The sequence below is a fragment of the Gasterosteus aculeatus genome, chromosome 14, assembly GCF_964276395.1.
Source record: "Gasterosteus aculeatus chromosome 14, fGasAcu3.hap1.1, whole genome shotgun sequence".
Lineage (NCBI taxonomy): Eukaryota > Metazoa > Chordata > Actinopteri > Perciformes > Gasterosteidae > Gasterosteus > Gasterosteus aculeatus.
This window is the reverse complement of record NC_135702.1, coordinates 479,400-495,072: the sequence shown is the minus strand read 5'-3', so window position 1 is coordinate 495,072 and position 15,673 is coordinate 479,400. Positions and strand designations below refer to the sequence as shown.

Genomic DNA, 15,673 nt, shown 5'->3' with positions numbered 1-15,673 from the left:
TATACTCTTTGCAAGCGAGTAATGGAACGTTACTGTAAATAGTATTCGTAAAATAACTCGTATGTGGTATCAAGTATCAGTACTAAATGTACACACGCATCCTTGGGTTCATGTCGGCAAAGTATCAGTATTAAAAGTACACACTTCTCACATACTCACCTTTATACACTTAAAAGTATCAATAGTAAAAACACACAAGTATTCTCAACGATACGTAGTTAGAGTTTAGCAATGTACAAATTAAAAGTACACATGCCCTATAACTTCATACGGTTGAAGAATCAGTAGTAAGAGTAACCGAAGTAAAACAAACATCTACTGTTGCTTCGTATCGTTAAAGTATCACTAGTTAAGATATCGACGTATTGTCGGCTTCTTGGTCGACACGGACTTTTATTGTGAAGGGACAGGGAAGTCGTTCTCTCACTTCCGCAACTCCGCTAAAAACCGTTTTCCCGGACTTTTACCTTGAAGGTTCTAGACGGTAATGATTGTTTTCAAGATGGAGCCGGTTCCTGACGCTGCGACCAGCTCAGTGTTTCTTGCGCCGTTTCACGGTTTAGCCGCGGTCAATCACGACCTAGGAGCCCTGGTTTGGGTGTCATGAGAAGCCGGTCACCGTGCAGTGTTACCGGATGCCTCGCGTGAACCGGACGACCGTTTTAACGCTGCTGATCATCAGCAGCTCCGTGTTTCTGCTGTTCCAGTTACATTACTACCGGAAGTACGTCAGCAAGGTGAGCCACTAAAACCATAGGTATGACTTAACAGCAACAAGGAACTAATCACTTCCATCAATAAGCTGATTGAATAATCAATAAGTCAGCCATAGTGAATTGTTACAAAACGATCATCGACACTGAACTCTAACGTTATGTGATATCAATGTTATTAGATTACATTAGATTACATTCAACTTAATTGTCATTACACATGTACAAGTACAGAGCAACGAAATGCAGGTTGCAACAGAAACTATCGTAATAAATAACAGTATTTAAAGGTTATAAATAAATAAAGCAATATTCAATGTCAATACAACGAAGACTAAGATGAAATAAATTGTTAAAAGCTAAAATTGTAGAATACAACTATTTGTCAAGTGTAATATTGTGATACGATACGTAATGTTAAGTTAAGTTAAATAACGTAAAAGCTAATACGTAAATATTGTGAAAGGTAGTATGACACAATATTAATATTACAACAGCAGTTGCATTCCTAAACGCAACATGTTAGCTTTTAGGAAAGAAACTGCTTTTTTATAACTTGTATATCAAGTAATCAAATCTCCCAGCATGCGTTTCTTCTGCAGCAAGGTCCTTACATCCTGAGTCGAACCGGTCACCTCACCGCAAACGACATCCAATGGGTGAGTCAGCGTCGCTGTTAGCATAACGTTAACTTTCAGCATTAGCCTTAGTGAGGCTAAGAATGTTAGCATTATATCTAGCCTCACGGTTAGTATTCGTGGTAGCCTTGCTGTTACAATTACTGTTGGCACTAGTTGTATCCTTAAGGTTAGCCTTACAGTTAACATCCATGTTAGCATTAGTGTTAGCCTCGCTGTTAGCTTCACTGTTAGTGTTCGCCTCACTGTTGACATAACTGTCAGCCTTAGTGTTAGCCTTGATGTTAGCCTCAGTAGTAATCTTTGTACCCTTGTTGTGATCACTGTTAGCACTAGTTGTATCCTTAAGGCTAGCCTCACTGTAAGTGTTAGCCTCACTGTTGACATAACTGTCAGCATTAGTGTTTGCCTTGATGTTAGCCTCAGTAATGTTTGTACCCTTGTTGTGATCACTGTTAGCACTAGTTGTATCCTTAAGGCTAGCCTCACTGTAAGTGTTAGCCTCACGGTTGACATAACTGTCAGCATTAGTGTTTGCCTTGATGTTAGCCTCAGTAATGTTTGTACCCTTGTTGTGATCACTGTTAGCACTAGTTGTATCCTTAAGGCTAGCCTCACTGTAAGTGTTGGCCTCACTGTAAGTGTTGGCCTCACTGTTAGTGTTCGCCTCACTGTTAACATAACTTTTAGCATTAGTGTTAGCCTTGATGTTAGCCTCATTAGTAATCGTTGTAGCCTTGCTGTTGTGACTGTTAGAATTAGCCTTGATGTTAGCCTCACCATTAGCATTAGATTTAGCCTCCATCAGTATTTGTGTCAGCCTTGTTGTTAGCCTCACTGTTAGTGTTAGTACTAGTTGTATCCTTAAGGCTAGCCTCACTGTTAAGATGACTGTTAGCATTAGTGTTAGCCTCGCTTGTAGCCTCACTAGTAATCTTTGTAGCCTTGCTGTTGTGATCACTGTTAGCACTAGTTGTATCCTTAAGGCTAGCCTCACAGTTAACATAACTGCCAGCATTATTTTTAGCCTTGATGTTAGCATTATGTTTAGCCTCATCGTTAGTAATCTTTGTAGCGTTGCTATTATGATCACTTTTAGCACTCGTTTTAGCCTTAAGGCTAGCCTTACTGTGAGCATGGCTGTCAGCATAGCCTCACTGTTAGTGTTAGCATCACTGTTAACATAACTGTCCGCATTAGTATTTTTATTGTTACTGTTGTTAGCATTAGATTTAGCCCAGCCAGTATTCGTGGATAGCCTTGCTGTTCCGATCACAGTTAGCACGACCCTTATCCTTATGGTTAGCCTCACTGTTAATGTTCCTGTTAGCATTAGTGTTATCCTACTGTTAACATGATTTTCAGCATTATTGTTAGCAGTTTAGTCACTGCCAATGTCTGTCTGGTCCCTGCAGCAAACAGTGAAGAAGTTTTTGGGATTAGCTCGGCACTTCGGGTTACCGCTGTTCCTCGCCGACACAGCCGCCCTGACGCTGCTCTCCCAAGATTCATTGCGGCAGCGTGACCGGCTTGTGCATGAGCCGCACTGCAGCTTCCTATGCACCGGCCGTCCGGTCACGTCCTTTGCTCTGCACGCCAACCTGTGGAAGTACGAGGTGAGAGTGTGACGTTAATTAATAGACACTGAACTAACCACTCAACACTAGCTACCTAGCTTGCGTGAATCTGACAGCCTCCTGATGCAGACTATCCTAGCCAATCATTCTGATATGAAACAGAAATCGGCTAACTGGCTCACATTTACCGACGGATGACCGCTCATCTTGGGTTCGTTTTTATATAGGAGGTTTAACAAACTCTGAGTCAAACCCTAAACTCTGAGTTGATTTACCCTGAGATGGGAAACTGAGTTTTGGGTTTCAGAACAGCTGTTTAGAGCAGTGACATCAGTAAGTCGCTTTGGATAAAAGCGTCAGCTAAATAAATCTTTCTCTGTCACACACACACACACACACACCAGCAGTTATTACTTGATTTGGTGGCGATCGCCGAAAAAAAAAAAGGCCGGAACAGCGTCCGTTTGGGGCAGTGCGGACATTGGCTTTCACAACCGATTGTAACATTATTGATGACAAAGTTCGGCCTCTCGGACATTATTGCTTAATTATTGCACAGCGGCCAGTTATGTTTGTCAGTCAGCATCAATGTAAACACACACTGCTGAATATGAAGGCAAATGGCTTCCACCACACTTATCAATCCAATATTAAGCACGAAATAGTTTGACTCACCGATCAGTTGATTATTTGTACATAAAATTCATCCACCGCTCTTTCCTCATGAAGACGTCAATCACAGCGTTGTAAACTCGTCTCAGATCGGTGATATCAACGAACACGGCCGTCATTTTGACTTTTGAATTTGGCGGGCATTACATTTACAGCGCAGCCGGCGTAGTGACGTCCGTGTTTGATACGTAACGTAGATGATTACTAGCATAACCTATTTACGTGCAAAGGCACAGCAGGGTTGTGCTTTTTGACGTACGTGTAGAATACAGGATCGAGGTGCGCATGTGCAACATGGGTTTTTTGCTTGTCGTCCACAGTGAATGGACGGTAAAAGCCATTTCTTTGTATTTGGTTATGCAGTGCAGTGCCTACCCTGCCTGCACGTCACTGGTTTAGTCGGTTCAATCAACTCTGAGTAGATGACGCAGAGTTGAGCCCGTGCACCACCACAGTATGAAGGCAGCATGAATGGAGCCATGATACTACGAGTTACCATGACAACCACCACAAACAATATATATTCACCCCTGTTGAGCTGCAAATATTAATGCAAGCGTACGACGAATATGGACCTGTAATTAGAAAGAAAACCCCTGGAGTTGGATGACAACGGAAATCATCCATAAGTGGAATGTGTATTATGACCTTCTTCTCTTTTCCAGTAAAATTTGAATTTTTGTTATCAAATTGTTGTTGTCTTAAAGCCCGGCTTCCTATTAGCCGCCAAGCAGAAAGGCTTTGAGCTTCTGGAGCTGCGGGGACAGGACCCGCGATTGGCCAGTCTGGACAACCTATCAGGAGAGGAGATCCCCCTCCACTTCCTGTTCCGCCTCCACGGTCACATCATACAGGTGAGTGAGGGCCACGTCAATGGTGGACGCCCATAGCAACACATTAGCTGTGTCTCATTTGGTGGGCTGCATCCTCATGAGGACAGAGTCCTCCAACGACCCATTAGGCTGAACCAGGTGGTCGGTCTGTCCCACGAGGAACTTCCTGCTAATTAAGGAAAACTGTCAGTTAAAACCACAATAGCAAACTGATTTATTGAGGAAGTGCAGTTTTTTCTCACGTCATTAGAAATACTGTTACGTAAGATGTGATGTCATATTCAGGTGAATTCTAGTACTAACATTTAAAAGCGAACTCCCGCTGCCGGCTGAGCCGTCTCCGTCTCGAATAGACTAAATCATTGTCTGCATGATGGGATATGCTGAGCCTCAGAGGACAGATGTGTCCTCCACATCGCCCCCCAGAGGGCTGTGATTCGACCGCATTGAAGGAGCCGACCGAACAGGTCAGCCGAAGTGACACAAGGTCCATGAATGAATGAGTGTCAGAAGGAGGCGGCCGACCAAATAAGAAGCAGCTACTGTGACTGTACTTCGGCAGCCATCTTTGACGTGGTCCCCTTTGGTGGACTTTTTTTGTTTGGTTTCTGTTTTATTTTTTCCATGTTGTTGTGTATTTTCTTGTAATGTGAATCCATTTTTTGTCGCAGGTGGTGTTCCTGTATGAGCGAAGCGGGAACTACCTCTGGCACGGGGAGCTCCGCCTCAAAGCCCACGTGGACCGAAGCTTTGCTCCCTTCAAGCTACTCGACTACGGACGCCATCCTGGATCCTACGACAGGTTTGTGTTCCGACCTGAGGGGGCGCGTGCTGTTTGAGGATTATCCAGAGGAGAACACCTAACGCGTCTCTCTACGATGAGGTGAAACCTCGCCTGTGTTTTGTGTTGCCGCCCCCTGCAGGCCGGAGCTGGTTCTGACGGTCGTGGACGGCATCGATGTTCGAATCCCGCGTAACATTTCCCGCTTCCTCTCCGAGCAGCGACAGGCTCGATTCTTGGAGTGCCGTTACCGTGACGCCCGGAACTTCCTTCAGGTCGGACGAGGAAACGGGGCTGTTATTGTGCGAGGGGCATAGATGCATGACAATGAAAGTCCTCTTTGTGTCTCCATGGCGTGTGTGATTGTAGCTCTACCCAGATGACGTGTCTCCAGACGCGGTGGACTTCCGGAGGAAAGTGAAGTCGTTGCTTCATTTGGCCGGTCGAACGCTCGCTCAGCTCGACATCCCGTTCTGGCTGAGCAGCGGCACCTGTCTGGGTAAAATGCTAACGCTAAAATGTTTTAGAACTGACTTTTGACTCAAGCTCACCCGCTGCAAAGCACCCGATCTTTTTACATCAAACAAGACACAAGTTTACACGACAATCCGAACTGTCGTGTAAAAGTGAGATCTGTTTCTGGACGTGAGGTCGCTGCCTTTTGACTGACGCGCAGTGTCTCCCCCCACAGGCTGGTTCAGGCAGTGCAGCGTCATCTCGTACAGTCGGGACGTCGACATCGGCATCTTCATCGGGGACTTCCGGTCGGACATCGTTTCTGCGTTCAGGAGCGCCGGACTGTCGCTCAAACACAAGTTTGGAAAGGTGAAACTTTTTTTTTCTTTCAACAATATCTTCCTGTTTCAAATGATATTGGAAACCCACTAGAAATAGGTGTGTATTTAATTTTACGGTGTGCGCGTGCATTTTGATGCAGGTGGAGGACAGTCTGGAACTTTCATTTTTGAGTGAGGACGTGAAACTGGACATTTTCTTTTTCTATGGCGACGGAGACGTCGTTTGGAACGGAGGAACGCAGGCGAAGAGTGGCAAGAAGTTTAAGTAAATGTTCATTTTCTCTTCATCAACATCTATTCCTTTGCTCAGTAAACAGTGTGAGGATGTGAAATACATACAAACTTGTCACTGTTAGATGTATCGAGGTATTCTGTGTTTTGTACATCAGGTACATCTTCCCTCGGTTCTCGCTGTGCTGGGCGGAGCTTCTGGACCTGAAAGTTCGGGTTCCCTGTGAAACGCTGGACTACGTGACCGCAAACTACGGCGCCAGCTGGAGCGTCCCAGTGAGGAGCTGGGACTGGAAGTCGTCGCCTAGCAACGTGCAGCGGAATGGGGAGTGGCCTCGTGCGGAGTGGGCGGAGCTTATCCAAGTTTATTGAGAGAGAACCTGACTGAAACTGCAAATAAAAGGGGATAAAAACAAAGACGCAGACTTTTTATTCATCTGGTTGACCACATTGACTCACTTGGGTCTTAATAAGACGAATCTACATTTTATTGATATTTATAATTAAGAGAAACCGGAAAGATGTATTTCATTAGTTATTTTTACAGGGGCTCTTATTAGCTCATGAGATAATTATCAGTTTAAATCGAACTTTGCTAATTTATTATCCAGACTGATTGGAATGGGAAAAGAACGTAACTTGATCTCTTTACACATTCTCATACTGCGGCGTTTCCGCTTTTCACAGAACAAATTGATTTATATTTACATGTTTATCTCGTCATTCTTTAACTTAAGATAATTTGAGTTTGATTTTGTTCCAACATGAAATCACTCGCATGGTGAAGTAAATTCCAGTTTATTTCATCTCCACACGTCATTCCTTCCTCTGAACGGATTCAAAGTTCTGTTCCGGTGACGTCACTCCGAGGCCCCGCCTTGCTGCTCCCGGTGGACGACGTGGCCCTTGCTGATCAGGTCCGGGATCTCCACGGCTAACCACGGCCCGAGCCCCAGCGCCATCAGGTGCGCCAGGCCGAAACGCGGCGCGTTCCGGGCCCACAGCGGCGCGAAGTGGTCAGTCAGGCAGATTCTCCCGCCCCGGTACATCTTCGCGGTCTTACCGTCCAGCTCCGGGATTGCGGCCTCAGGCGCGGTGTCCGGGTACGTCACCGGAATGTCAAACTCTAGCCGGAAGTCGTAACGCAGCAGCTCGTGGATGAACCAGCAGGTGCCGGTCCAGCGGGTGCCGTCCGCGTTGGACTCGAGGCGGAACCAGTCGTTGTCCGCCATCTTGTTCTGCTCCACAAAGTGGATCAGTGCCTGGTACTCCTCCTTCAGCCGCTGTGGCCACAACGCGCGGTCCCGCGGCCCGGCGTGCGTCTTCAGCAGCGGAATCTGCGACACCACCCTGCGCGTGGCGTCGTCCGCCATTTTTAGTCCCAAAAATTAACGAAAATAATTCAACAACGGGTTTGAAATGAAACCGCTTCAGTTCGGGAAGTCTGCCGTTAGTAATGACGTGGACTTCCGGTTGGACTGACGGGGCTGCGATGTTTGACGAACCCTTTCCTGTATGGGATTTTCAAAACAAAATCTTATCTGCTTTGGCATGTTTCCCGATTTGAGGTCCCGTTTGATTTTATTTAGTTGGAACACACAGAAGAAAACCGTCATTTCAGCAGTTGATGCAATTTTTGATTTGTATCTGTTCTATGTTTAATAAAAAGGCATTGATACAATTCTGTTTCGTGTTTGTTTTTTTACTGCGTTTGAGGAACTGTAATTGTCCGTGGTCGTTTCATAATGTCCTAATATAGAAACACACATTTGTTAATTGCATACATTACATCTAGCTAGCAAGCTTACTCTAGTTAATCGTATGCAATAGTATGTATAAGAATTTTAGCCTTCAGTAGTAGGCGACGTCGCAGACAAAGCCCCGCTGAGGCGGAAGCTGGCGGTCGTTTGCCGGAAATGTACTCGTAAGTCAACAGAAGAAGAAGAAGCTAGAACAACAGTCTCGTTCCGCCATTTTCCTCCTTTTGGCTGCTCTGCGGTCGGTTTTTCTGATTGTTTTGTGTTTTACTCAAACAACAAACTGATAATCTTTTAAATCTGAAGCTCTGCCTGAGCGCGAGGCGGGAGTGACGTCAGATTTGCTGCAATGGCGGCCGACCGGCGCGAAGACAAAGGTGAGCCACGAGCAGGCGGCTTCTGTTAGCATTAGCATGTTCACTGTCTTTGTTCCGTTCAGACCCGTTTCCTTTCACTGGCGAATCGATACTCGTTATCAATGAACTTGTTAGTGATTGGTGACGGCGTCGCACGTGAGCTAGTCAACGAGCTGCAGCACGCGACCCACCGACACAGACCGTATAATATAACTATCGATCCAACGAGCCGATCATTCGTCCAGTGGGGCGGACTGATCCAAGCTGCATCTGATTGATCAATGATTCATTATAATGAAAAGTGCAGATTGAGGATGTGTGACTACTACTATTACTACTACTATGATACATGTTGATTTTCAGTCCGATCATAATACATTTTTTGTTGTTGTTCAGATGGAGAGTTAAATGTTCTGGAAGATATTCTGACCGAAGCTCCGGATCAGGACGACGAGCTCTACAACCCGGAGACGGAAAGAGCCGTCAGCGACAAGAAAGGTACTACAGACCTGTAATGTAATAGTACTACTGGTACTACAAGAGGTTGTACTGCCACTGATACTGATACTACTACTCATAATAATACTTAGCCCGCCGTCATTGTGAAGTGCCACTGATAATACTACTCTGGGTATTTATAGCACTATATAGAATGAATGTATTATTACTATACTGACGATAATAGTGCTATTGGTACTACTGACAACACTACTACTTGCTGAGAGTAGTACCACTCATCCTGGTACTATGACTACTTCAGTATTAACTGATGACGAAGGAACTAGAACCCTCCGCTTTGTCTGACAGGAACAAAAAGGAAGAGTGAAGGCTCAGGTAGCCAGGACCTGAAGAGGCTCCGCCCCTCTATCGGCCACGCCCCTTCCAGATCTTCCTCCACCAATAAGAGAGCCCCGGGGGCACCTCTTTCCTCCTCCAAAAAGGCGTCGTCCAGCCCCCGCGCCCGCCACGCCGCCCCCGCCAGCTTCCGCCACGAGTACTATGAGGACCGAAAGGGGCGGCGAGGAGCACGAGAGGCGACCAGGAGCCGCGGAGGAGAGGAGGTCCGACGGAGAGAGTCCCAGAGAGGCGTGGAGGGTCTGAGCCAGGTACTACTATTAATCCTACTAGAACATTCACTGTCACTTTTCAGTCCCACAGCCAATCACAAGGAACTTCCTGTTTGTCTTCAGAAGTTGCGGCGGACTAGTCCTGCCCCCAACGAGAGCGAGCACCAATCCGAAGGGGAGAGACCGACAGAGTACGCCTCAGAGCTGGGCTCAGGTAGCTCCTCCCCCACCGCCTCCCACGCAGAGGAAGAGGAGGATGAGGAAGAGGATGAGGAGGAGGAGGAAGAAGAAGAGGAGGGCATGGAGGAGGAGGAGGACGATGACGAGGAGGAGGAAGGAGAGAAGGAAGAGGATGAGGAGTACGAGCGCCGCGGCGAGGGGAACGACTACGACACTCGCAGCGAGGCCGGGGACTCCCGCTCCGCCTCCTCCATCAGCTTCACCGACGAAGGCGAGTCGTTGCACTCGGGCTCCGGCTCTGAGGCCTCAGGTAACCACGGCAACATGGTGACGCGGTACACGGTTACGTGGTGAATTAAGGCCTTCATGTCCCCCTTCAGATCTTAATTTAATTCTTTTATTTTGAAAGGTTCAGAGAAGAAGCACGAGAAGCTGTCGTCTTCGGTCCGAGCTGTTCGCAAAGGAATGGAGAGTAAGGCCGCCATCTTTAATGGTTACTAATAACTAATCATGTGATTAAATGTTCATAGTTCACTTTAATCTCTTTGTTGGTTTTACTATAAAGTAATCTGATTACTTTGTGGTGTTTCAGATCCCGCCACTAAGTTACGTTACATCCTGCGAGATGCTCGGTTCTTCCTCATAAAGAGCAACAACCACGAGAACGTGTCTCTGGCTAAAGCTAAGGTACGCTAATGTTCAAAGATGGCCGCCCCCCCCCCCACCTCCTTTCTGATGTGGTTTCTCTTGCGCCACAGGGCGTCTGGTCCACGCTGCCGGTGAACGAGAAGAAGCTGAACGCTGCATTCCGCTCGGCCCGGAGCGTCGTCCTCGTCTTCTCCGTTAGGGAGAGCGGGAAATTCCAAGGTCCTAAAAAAACACCGATCCGTTAAAACGTGGATTTAAAGCATTCAGTGGTCTTTAAGCTCCTTTTGTCTTCCAGGTTTCGCCCGGTTGGCGTCGGAGTCTCATCACGGGGGGTCGCCGATCCACTGGGTTCTTCCCGCTGGCATGAACGCCAAGATGCTAGGCGGAGTCTTCAAGATAGACTGGCTGTGCAGGTAAATAACAACAACACGACCTTTAGCCCGCGGCCTGCGAGGTGTGACTGATTGCTTTGATCTCATCCAGGAGAGAGCTTCCCTTCACCAAAACCGCTCACCTGTCCAACCCCTGGAACGAACACAAGCCCGTCAAAATCGGACGCGACGGACAGGTGAGCTCGCCGTTAGCTCTTGTTTTCCTTCTCTTTTGAACATTTTTGTTAAAATACTCTCTTGTTATTAAGGAGATCCAACCAGAAGTTGGCGCTCAGCTCTGCGCCCTGTTCCCATTGGACGAGAGTGTGGACGTCCACCAAGTGGCTCGATGCGTTCGCCACAAGCGCCGGACGCCGTCAGAGCCGCGACCTCGGGGCCGACCGCCGCAACGCGAGCCGGGAAGGTTAGCCAATCACCAAGCTCCTCCTCCGCTGCCTGTTCTTCTCCTCCCGCCGCGACCATGGCGCCACCTGCTGCCGGACGACGGAGACAGCCGCTGCCATTAACCGGCGGCTAGCTTCCCCCGGGGCCGGCGTTGCCGGGTTCGCTGGTTGTTGTGGTTGTTGTTGTTCCAGTTGGGAGTTTTCCAGCGGAGTGACGGGTCTTCGGTTGACGTCCCCAGAAAAAGTGGTCAGGCAGGAAATTAGAACCTCGATGGTGATAAACAAAGAGATTAAATCTAAGTTCAACTAGGTAGCAATACTAAGAAGTTTGATTTTTATATCCAAGTTTTGGTGAAGCAACAAGATGCACATTTTAATTTCCATCAGTTAGATTTTTTCGTTGTTGCTAAATTTCTCCTTTTGAAGCTCTTTTTCTTTGCAGGAGTTTCGTACTTCGGAACTAAAAAAAACAACAACAAAACAACAAAAAAATCAAAAGGTTTGGCTTTTAGCGGGACTGTGGCTGACCCTTTCAGAATAAAAGCTTAAAGGAACGAGCGTCACTGGCTGGACTGACGGAGGAGGGCGTGGGTGAGGGAGGGGCGAGCGGGGTAAAACTAAAAGAGAGGAAGAGAGGGACGTCTGAGCTCACAGTGGACTGTTTCTGTTCTTCTGAGAATGTTTGGTCACCACAGGGGGCGTGGCCTCTGGACTATATCCAATGAGAGGGTGAGGAAGTGTCTTGTGGGCGGGGTTTCCTTGCCTGCTCAAATAAGGTCAAATTTCAGGGATGCAAAAAGGAAAAGATGGACTTCATTAAAAAAATGATATTCTCTTGGACTGAAAAAGAGATGACCCCCCCCCCATCAACACACACACACTGAATCAGGACTCAGAGCTCGTTGTGTGTCGCTCTCTTATGAACTGAAAATCAAGTGTGTGTGTGAGGAAAGAAAAATCAGATTTAAAGAATCCCCAACGGACGTTTTAAGGACTTTTGCTTGTCTGGGAAGAGGGCGGGGCTTGGTTTGTTGATTGACAAGACTGCACCATCATCATCATCATCACCACCACCCCCTCCACCCTTTCAAAATAAAAGGGTTTATAAAAAGCCTTAAACATGGACTGATAAGGAGAAAAACTTTTATAATCTGGTGTTGTTGACACAAACGCACCCCCCACACACTAATGCTGCAGAAGCGGTATGTTGACCCTTTCAGAGGCTCCTCCTTCTTTGTTTGATCTTTTTATTGTGTGTGTTTGTGTGAAGTAAATTGTGTCTAATGCTGGAGCACTAGGAGGACCAGTGCTTCACTCCACCTGACCAGGAGGTGACAGGTAAAGGAGACCACAGCAGGACCAGTAAGACCGGTAGACCACTAGAGGACCAGTAGACCACTAAAGGACCAGTAAGATCAGTAGACCACTGGAGGACCAGTAGACCACTAGAGGACCGGTAAAACCAGTAGACCGCGGGCCCAGTAGAAGATGCCACTGGTCTGTTTTGATCCGATGACGTAAAATAGAAACGAGGAGTGATGCTGACGTGACGACAGCAGGTGACCCCTCATCTAGATGACTCGTGATTGGAAGCTTCTTTTTGGGAGCTTCTTCTTGGTGTGTTTGAGTTATCCGGGCGTGTGTGGGTGTGTGGGTATAGTGTGTGTGTGTGTGTGGGGGGGGGTATAGTGTGCGTGTGTGTGTCTTAATTGTGAACTTGTCTGCATAGGCGTCGCCCTGAAGAGTACGACCTTCACGGCAGGAAACGACCTCGAGCCGACGGCCCGCCGGACTTCAGCCAGCGAGCAGGTCGAGAATCCGACAAATTCGATCTATCCCGTTTTATTGTTTTCATTAAAATAACGTGATGACTTCCTGTAAACTGACGTGAACTCGGTATGAAGCTGTGTGCGCGTTTGGTTTATTTCTGAATATGTTTCAGTTAAAATCTTGAACGATCCTTGATTCAAGAATGATTTGTTTACTTTATGAATGTGTTCTCTGAAATGTTGATTAACTGTATTTATTCTACTGATTATTTTTTATTTTATTTTTGAGTGTATCGTAATAACTCTTGATCGATCGCTTGCTGCTCAGCTTCACCGATACAAAAGGGAAATTTGATAGAATTTATTCGATTTTATTTTCAGGGTTCATCCAGGACCTTCGCAACCAGCCGGTGGACAGGTGAGACCTCATCGCTCACCTGAAGTGGGCGGGGCCAAAGCAACGCTAATGATTCAAAACGTTTTAATGAACCGTGTTAAAAAGTGTTAATCTTAAAATCGTTCAAAATTGTCTTCATCTAACTGATTTTTTTTATCGATTGTAAATTGAAGTTTACCGTTGTTTTATTCTCAGACGTTTCTCCAACGTCAGACGAGACGTTTTTCTCAACGGGGTGAGTCACTAACCGGTTAGCTTAGCTTTACAATAGTGATGTAGTTTCCTGCTAGCTTAGCTGTAGCTGCATCCAGGAGCTCACCTGTGTTCCCTCTTGCAGTCCTACAACGACTACATGCGGGATTATCATCACAGCGTCGGCCCTCCGGCTCCCTGGCAGACTCTGGTAAGACTTTCTCCGTTATTGATTGTTGATCAGGTTATTAGACGCATCTAGTGATGATGTCATGTTGTATCAGCAGGCAACTTACCCCGGCGTGGAGCAGCCGCCCCCCCACCACCCCCCCTACTACCACCACAACCACCCCCCGCCTCCGCCTCACCAAGCCTACCATCACCACCACCACCCCCCATTGCCGCCGCACGAAGCTCCGCCCCCTCGCTTTAGAGACAAGCAGCGTGCGCCTCAGCACCGCGCCTTCACCTCCAGCCCGGTGAGTCTACTGTGTACTCTGTGTACTCTACTGTGTACTCTACTGTGTACTGTGACTACTATTTATTTAACTTGTTTGATTAAAATCGTTTCTCTCTGACCCGTCGTTTTTCCTGTTTTTCTTTGCCATCATGCAGCACGACTACGACATGCGCGTGGACGACTTCCTGCGGAGGACCCAAGCGGTGGTGAGCAGTCGGCGAGAGCGCGAGCGGCAGCGTGAACGCGAGCGCGGAGGACCCCGGCGCGAGAGGGAGCGCGAGCGAGGGAGGGACAGAGAGCGAGAGAGAGAGAGGGACAAGGAGAGGGGTCGGTATCGCAGGTGATCTCATGATGTTGTGTCCTGTTGGCCTGCTAGGGCTTTTATTTTGAAAGTCATGTATTTTTTGGGCTGGGTACCTGTTTTATGTTGTTATGAACAAAAACGAGCAAGTTGATGATCATCTGCATCATGACTTTTTATGAGAATAAAATATCGAATTAAAAAAACATTTATTTTGATGATCTTGCGTAACAACAGAAGTAACATCACAGCACAGGAACACGCGTGACCAGGTGCCGTCATGCAAGTTCTTTCTCTTGAACATTCACTGTTTCACAGAATCCTCTCTGTGCAGCTCTTGAACAACAGAAAACGACAGCTGTTTCATTATTTTTTTTAGAGGTTCTCAACCTGAGAGTCGAGGCCTTTTGAGGAGCCAGACGAGTCGCGGGAAGATAAACAGGAAACACAAAACATTTATTTCAATTTTTTCTCTAATTGTTTTATTGTTAAAAAAAATCTCAAAATATCTTCAAGTGAAATGTGAAGGGAAAGAAAATAATTTAAAACCTGAGGAGAAAAGTTTGACTGCATAGATGTTCCTTCTTTTTATAGATTTTTTTTTTTTGGTCTTTTTTTTTTGTTTAATGTTATTTGTTACAGCTTATTTATTTTTTCTTAGGTTTATTTTGTATTTTACTTCCTGAACAGTGGATATCTTTATCGTCAGTATGAAGTGAATCCTGGTGTCATAATTCTGGATTTCTGTATGGTTCCGTCACAGAAGAGTCACGCTTATTTTTACTCTGGATCGCTTCCTGTTGGTTCCTGTTTTCATGAATTAAAAGTACAAATTCCTTATTTTCTGCTCTCTGATTCGCCATCAACACGGTAACTGAACGTCCAACTGATTAGTTTCATTTTGTATTGATCAGCAGAGGGTGAAATGAATCTGTTTTTAAAGTGTTAAAGTGAAAGGGTAAAGTAAAGATTTAATCCTTTTGCTTCTGAATTTAGGGGTCGGAGCTTGTTTTGTTTGTACAAAATGAAAACAATAAAACCGTAAATAAAACAAGTCAGCTCATTTCTTTAAAGTGACTGATGTTTGCTTTTCTGTTTCAGCAGGATCAGATTACTATTCAGCATAGTCAGATTACCATTGGGGGTAATCAGATTACCGTTGGGGGTAATCTGACTACTAATGTCTAATTAGTCTAATGTCTAATTGTCTAATCTTCCATTTTTCCAACAACCAAAATAATGACACTCCCTCCCGGGTGATGCCCCGCCCCCTACGCCACATCACGGTGAAAAGTCTGAATGTTGAAAAAAATCTAAATTTTGAATCTGAAAACATAAAATCTGCAACCAAAAAATATATTTAAGTGAAGATTGAAAAAAATATTTTATTTAAAAAAAATATAGAGCTGAGTCAAAACTATATTCATCCCGAAAATATTTTTCATCCACTTATTTTTATTTTGAATACATTGTTGTATTTTTCAAAACTTGAACTTTCAGGTTCACATTTGTTTTTCAAATGAACAAAA

General features: G+C 45.9%; 3 protein-coding genes across 5 annotated transcripts; 2 read left to right on the top strand and 1 right to left on the bottom strand.

Moving 5' to 3' along the window:
• The first annotated feature begins 477 nt into the window (after positions 1-477).
• On the top strand, positions 478-6,659 carry fktn (fukutin). Of its 2 annotated transcripts, none has more exons than XM_040197431.2 (10): positions 478-737; positions 1,316-1,372; positions 2,767-2,967; positions 4,308-4,454; positions 5,105-5,235; positions 5,357-5,489; positions 5,584-5,713; positions 5,906-6,039; positions 6,152-6,276; positions 6,401-6,659. In XM_040197431.2, the coding sequence occupies exons 1-10, from the start codon at positions 636-638 to the stop codon at positions 6,612-6,614; spliced, it is 1,374 nt and encodes a 457-aa protein (XP_040053365.2). In that variant the 5' UTR covers positions 478-635; the 3' UTR covers positions 6,615-6,659. The 2 variants fall into 2 exon arrangements, with proteins under 2 accessions (XP_040053365.2, XP_040053364.2); XM_040197430.2 differs by having other exon boundaries at positions 480-737; positions 1,298-1,372.
• Positions 6,660-7,024: 365 nt separating this feature from the next.
• ufc1 (ubiquitin-fold modifier conjugating enzyme 1) lies at positions 7,025-7,615 on the bottom strand. The gene has a single exon (XM_040197533.2). It carries the CDS (start codon positions 7,613-7,615, stop codon positions 7,103-7,105), a length of 513 nt encoding a protein of 170 aa, XP_040053467.1. The 3' UTR covers positions 7,025-7,102.
• Positions 7,616-8,024: 409 nt separating this feature from the next.
• ythdc1 (YTH N6-methyladenosine RNA binding protein C1) lies at positions 8,025-15,195 on the top strand. 2 transcript variants are annotated; one of them, XM_040197390.2, is made up of 16 exons: positions 8,025-8,376; positions 8,752-8,853; positions 9,163-9,461; positions 9,546-9,912; positions 10,012-10,074; positions 10,195-10,289; positions 10,361-10,469; positions 10,546-10,663; positions 10,734-10,818; positions 10,891-11,045; positions 12,755-12,834; positions 13,176-13,212; positions 13,387-13,426; positions 13,529-13,594; positions 13,671-13,862; positions 13,999-15,195. In XM_040197390.2, the coding sequence occupies exons 1-16, from the start codon at positions 8,349-8,351 to the stop codon at positions 14,185-14,187; spliced, it is 2,025 nt and encodes a 674-aa protein (XP_040053324.2). In that variant the 5' UTR covers positions 8,025-8,348; the 3' UTR covers positions 14,188-15,195. The 2 variants fall into 2 exon arrangements, with proteins under 2 accessions (XP_040053324.2, XP_040053323.2); XM_040197389.2 differs by having other exon boundaries at positions 8,087-8,376; positions 13,668-13,862.
• The last annotated feature ends 478 nt before the right edge of the window (positions 15,196-15,673 follow it).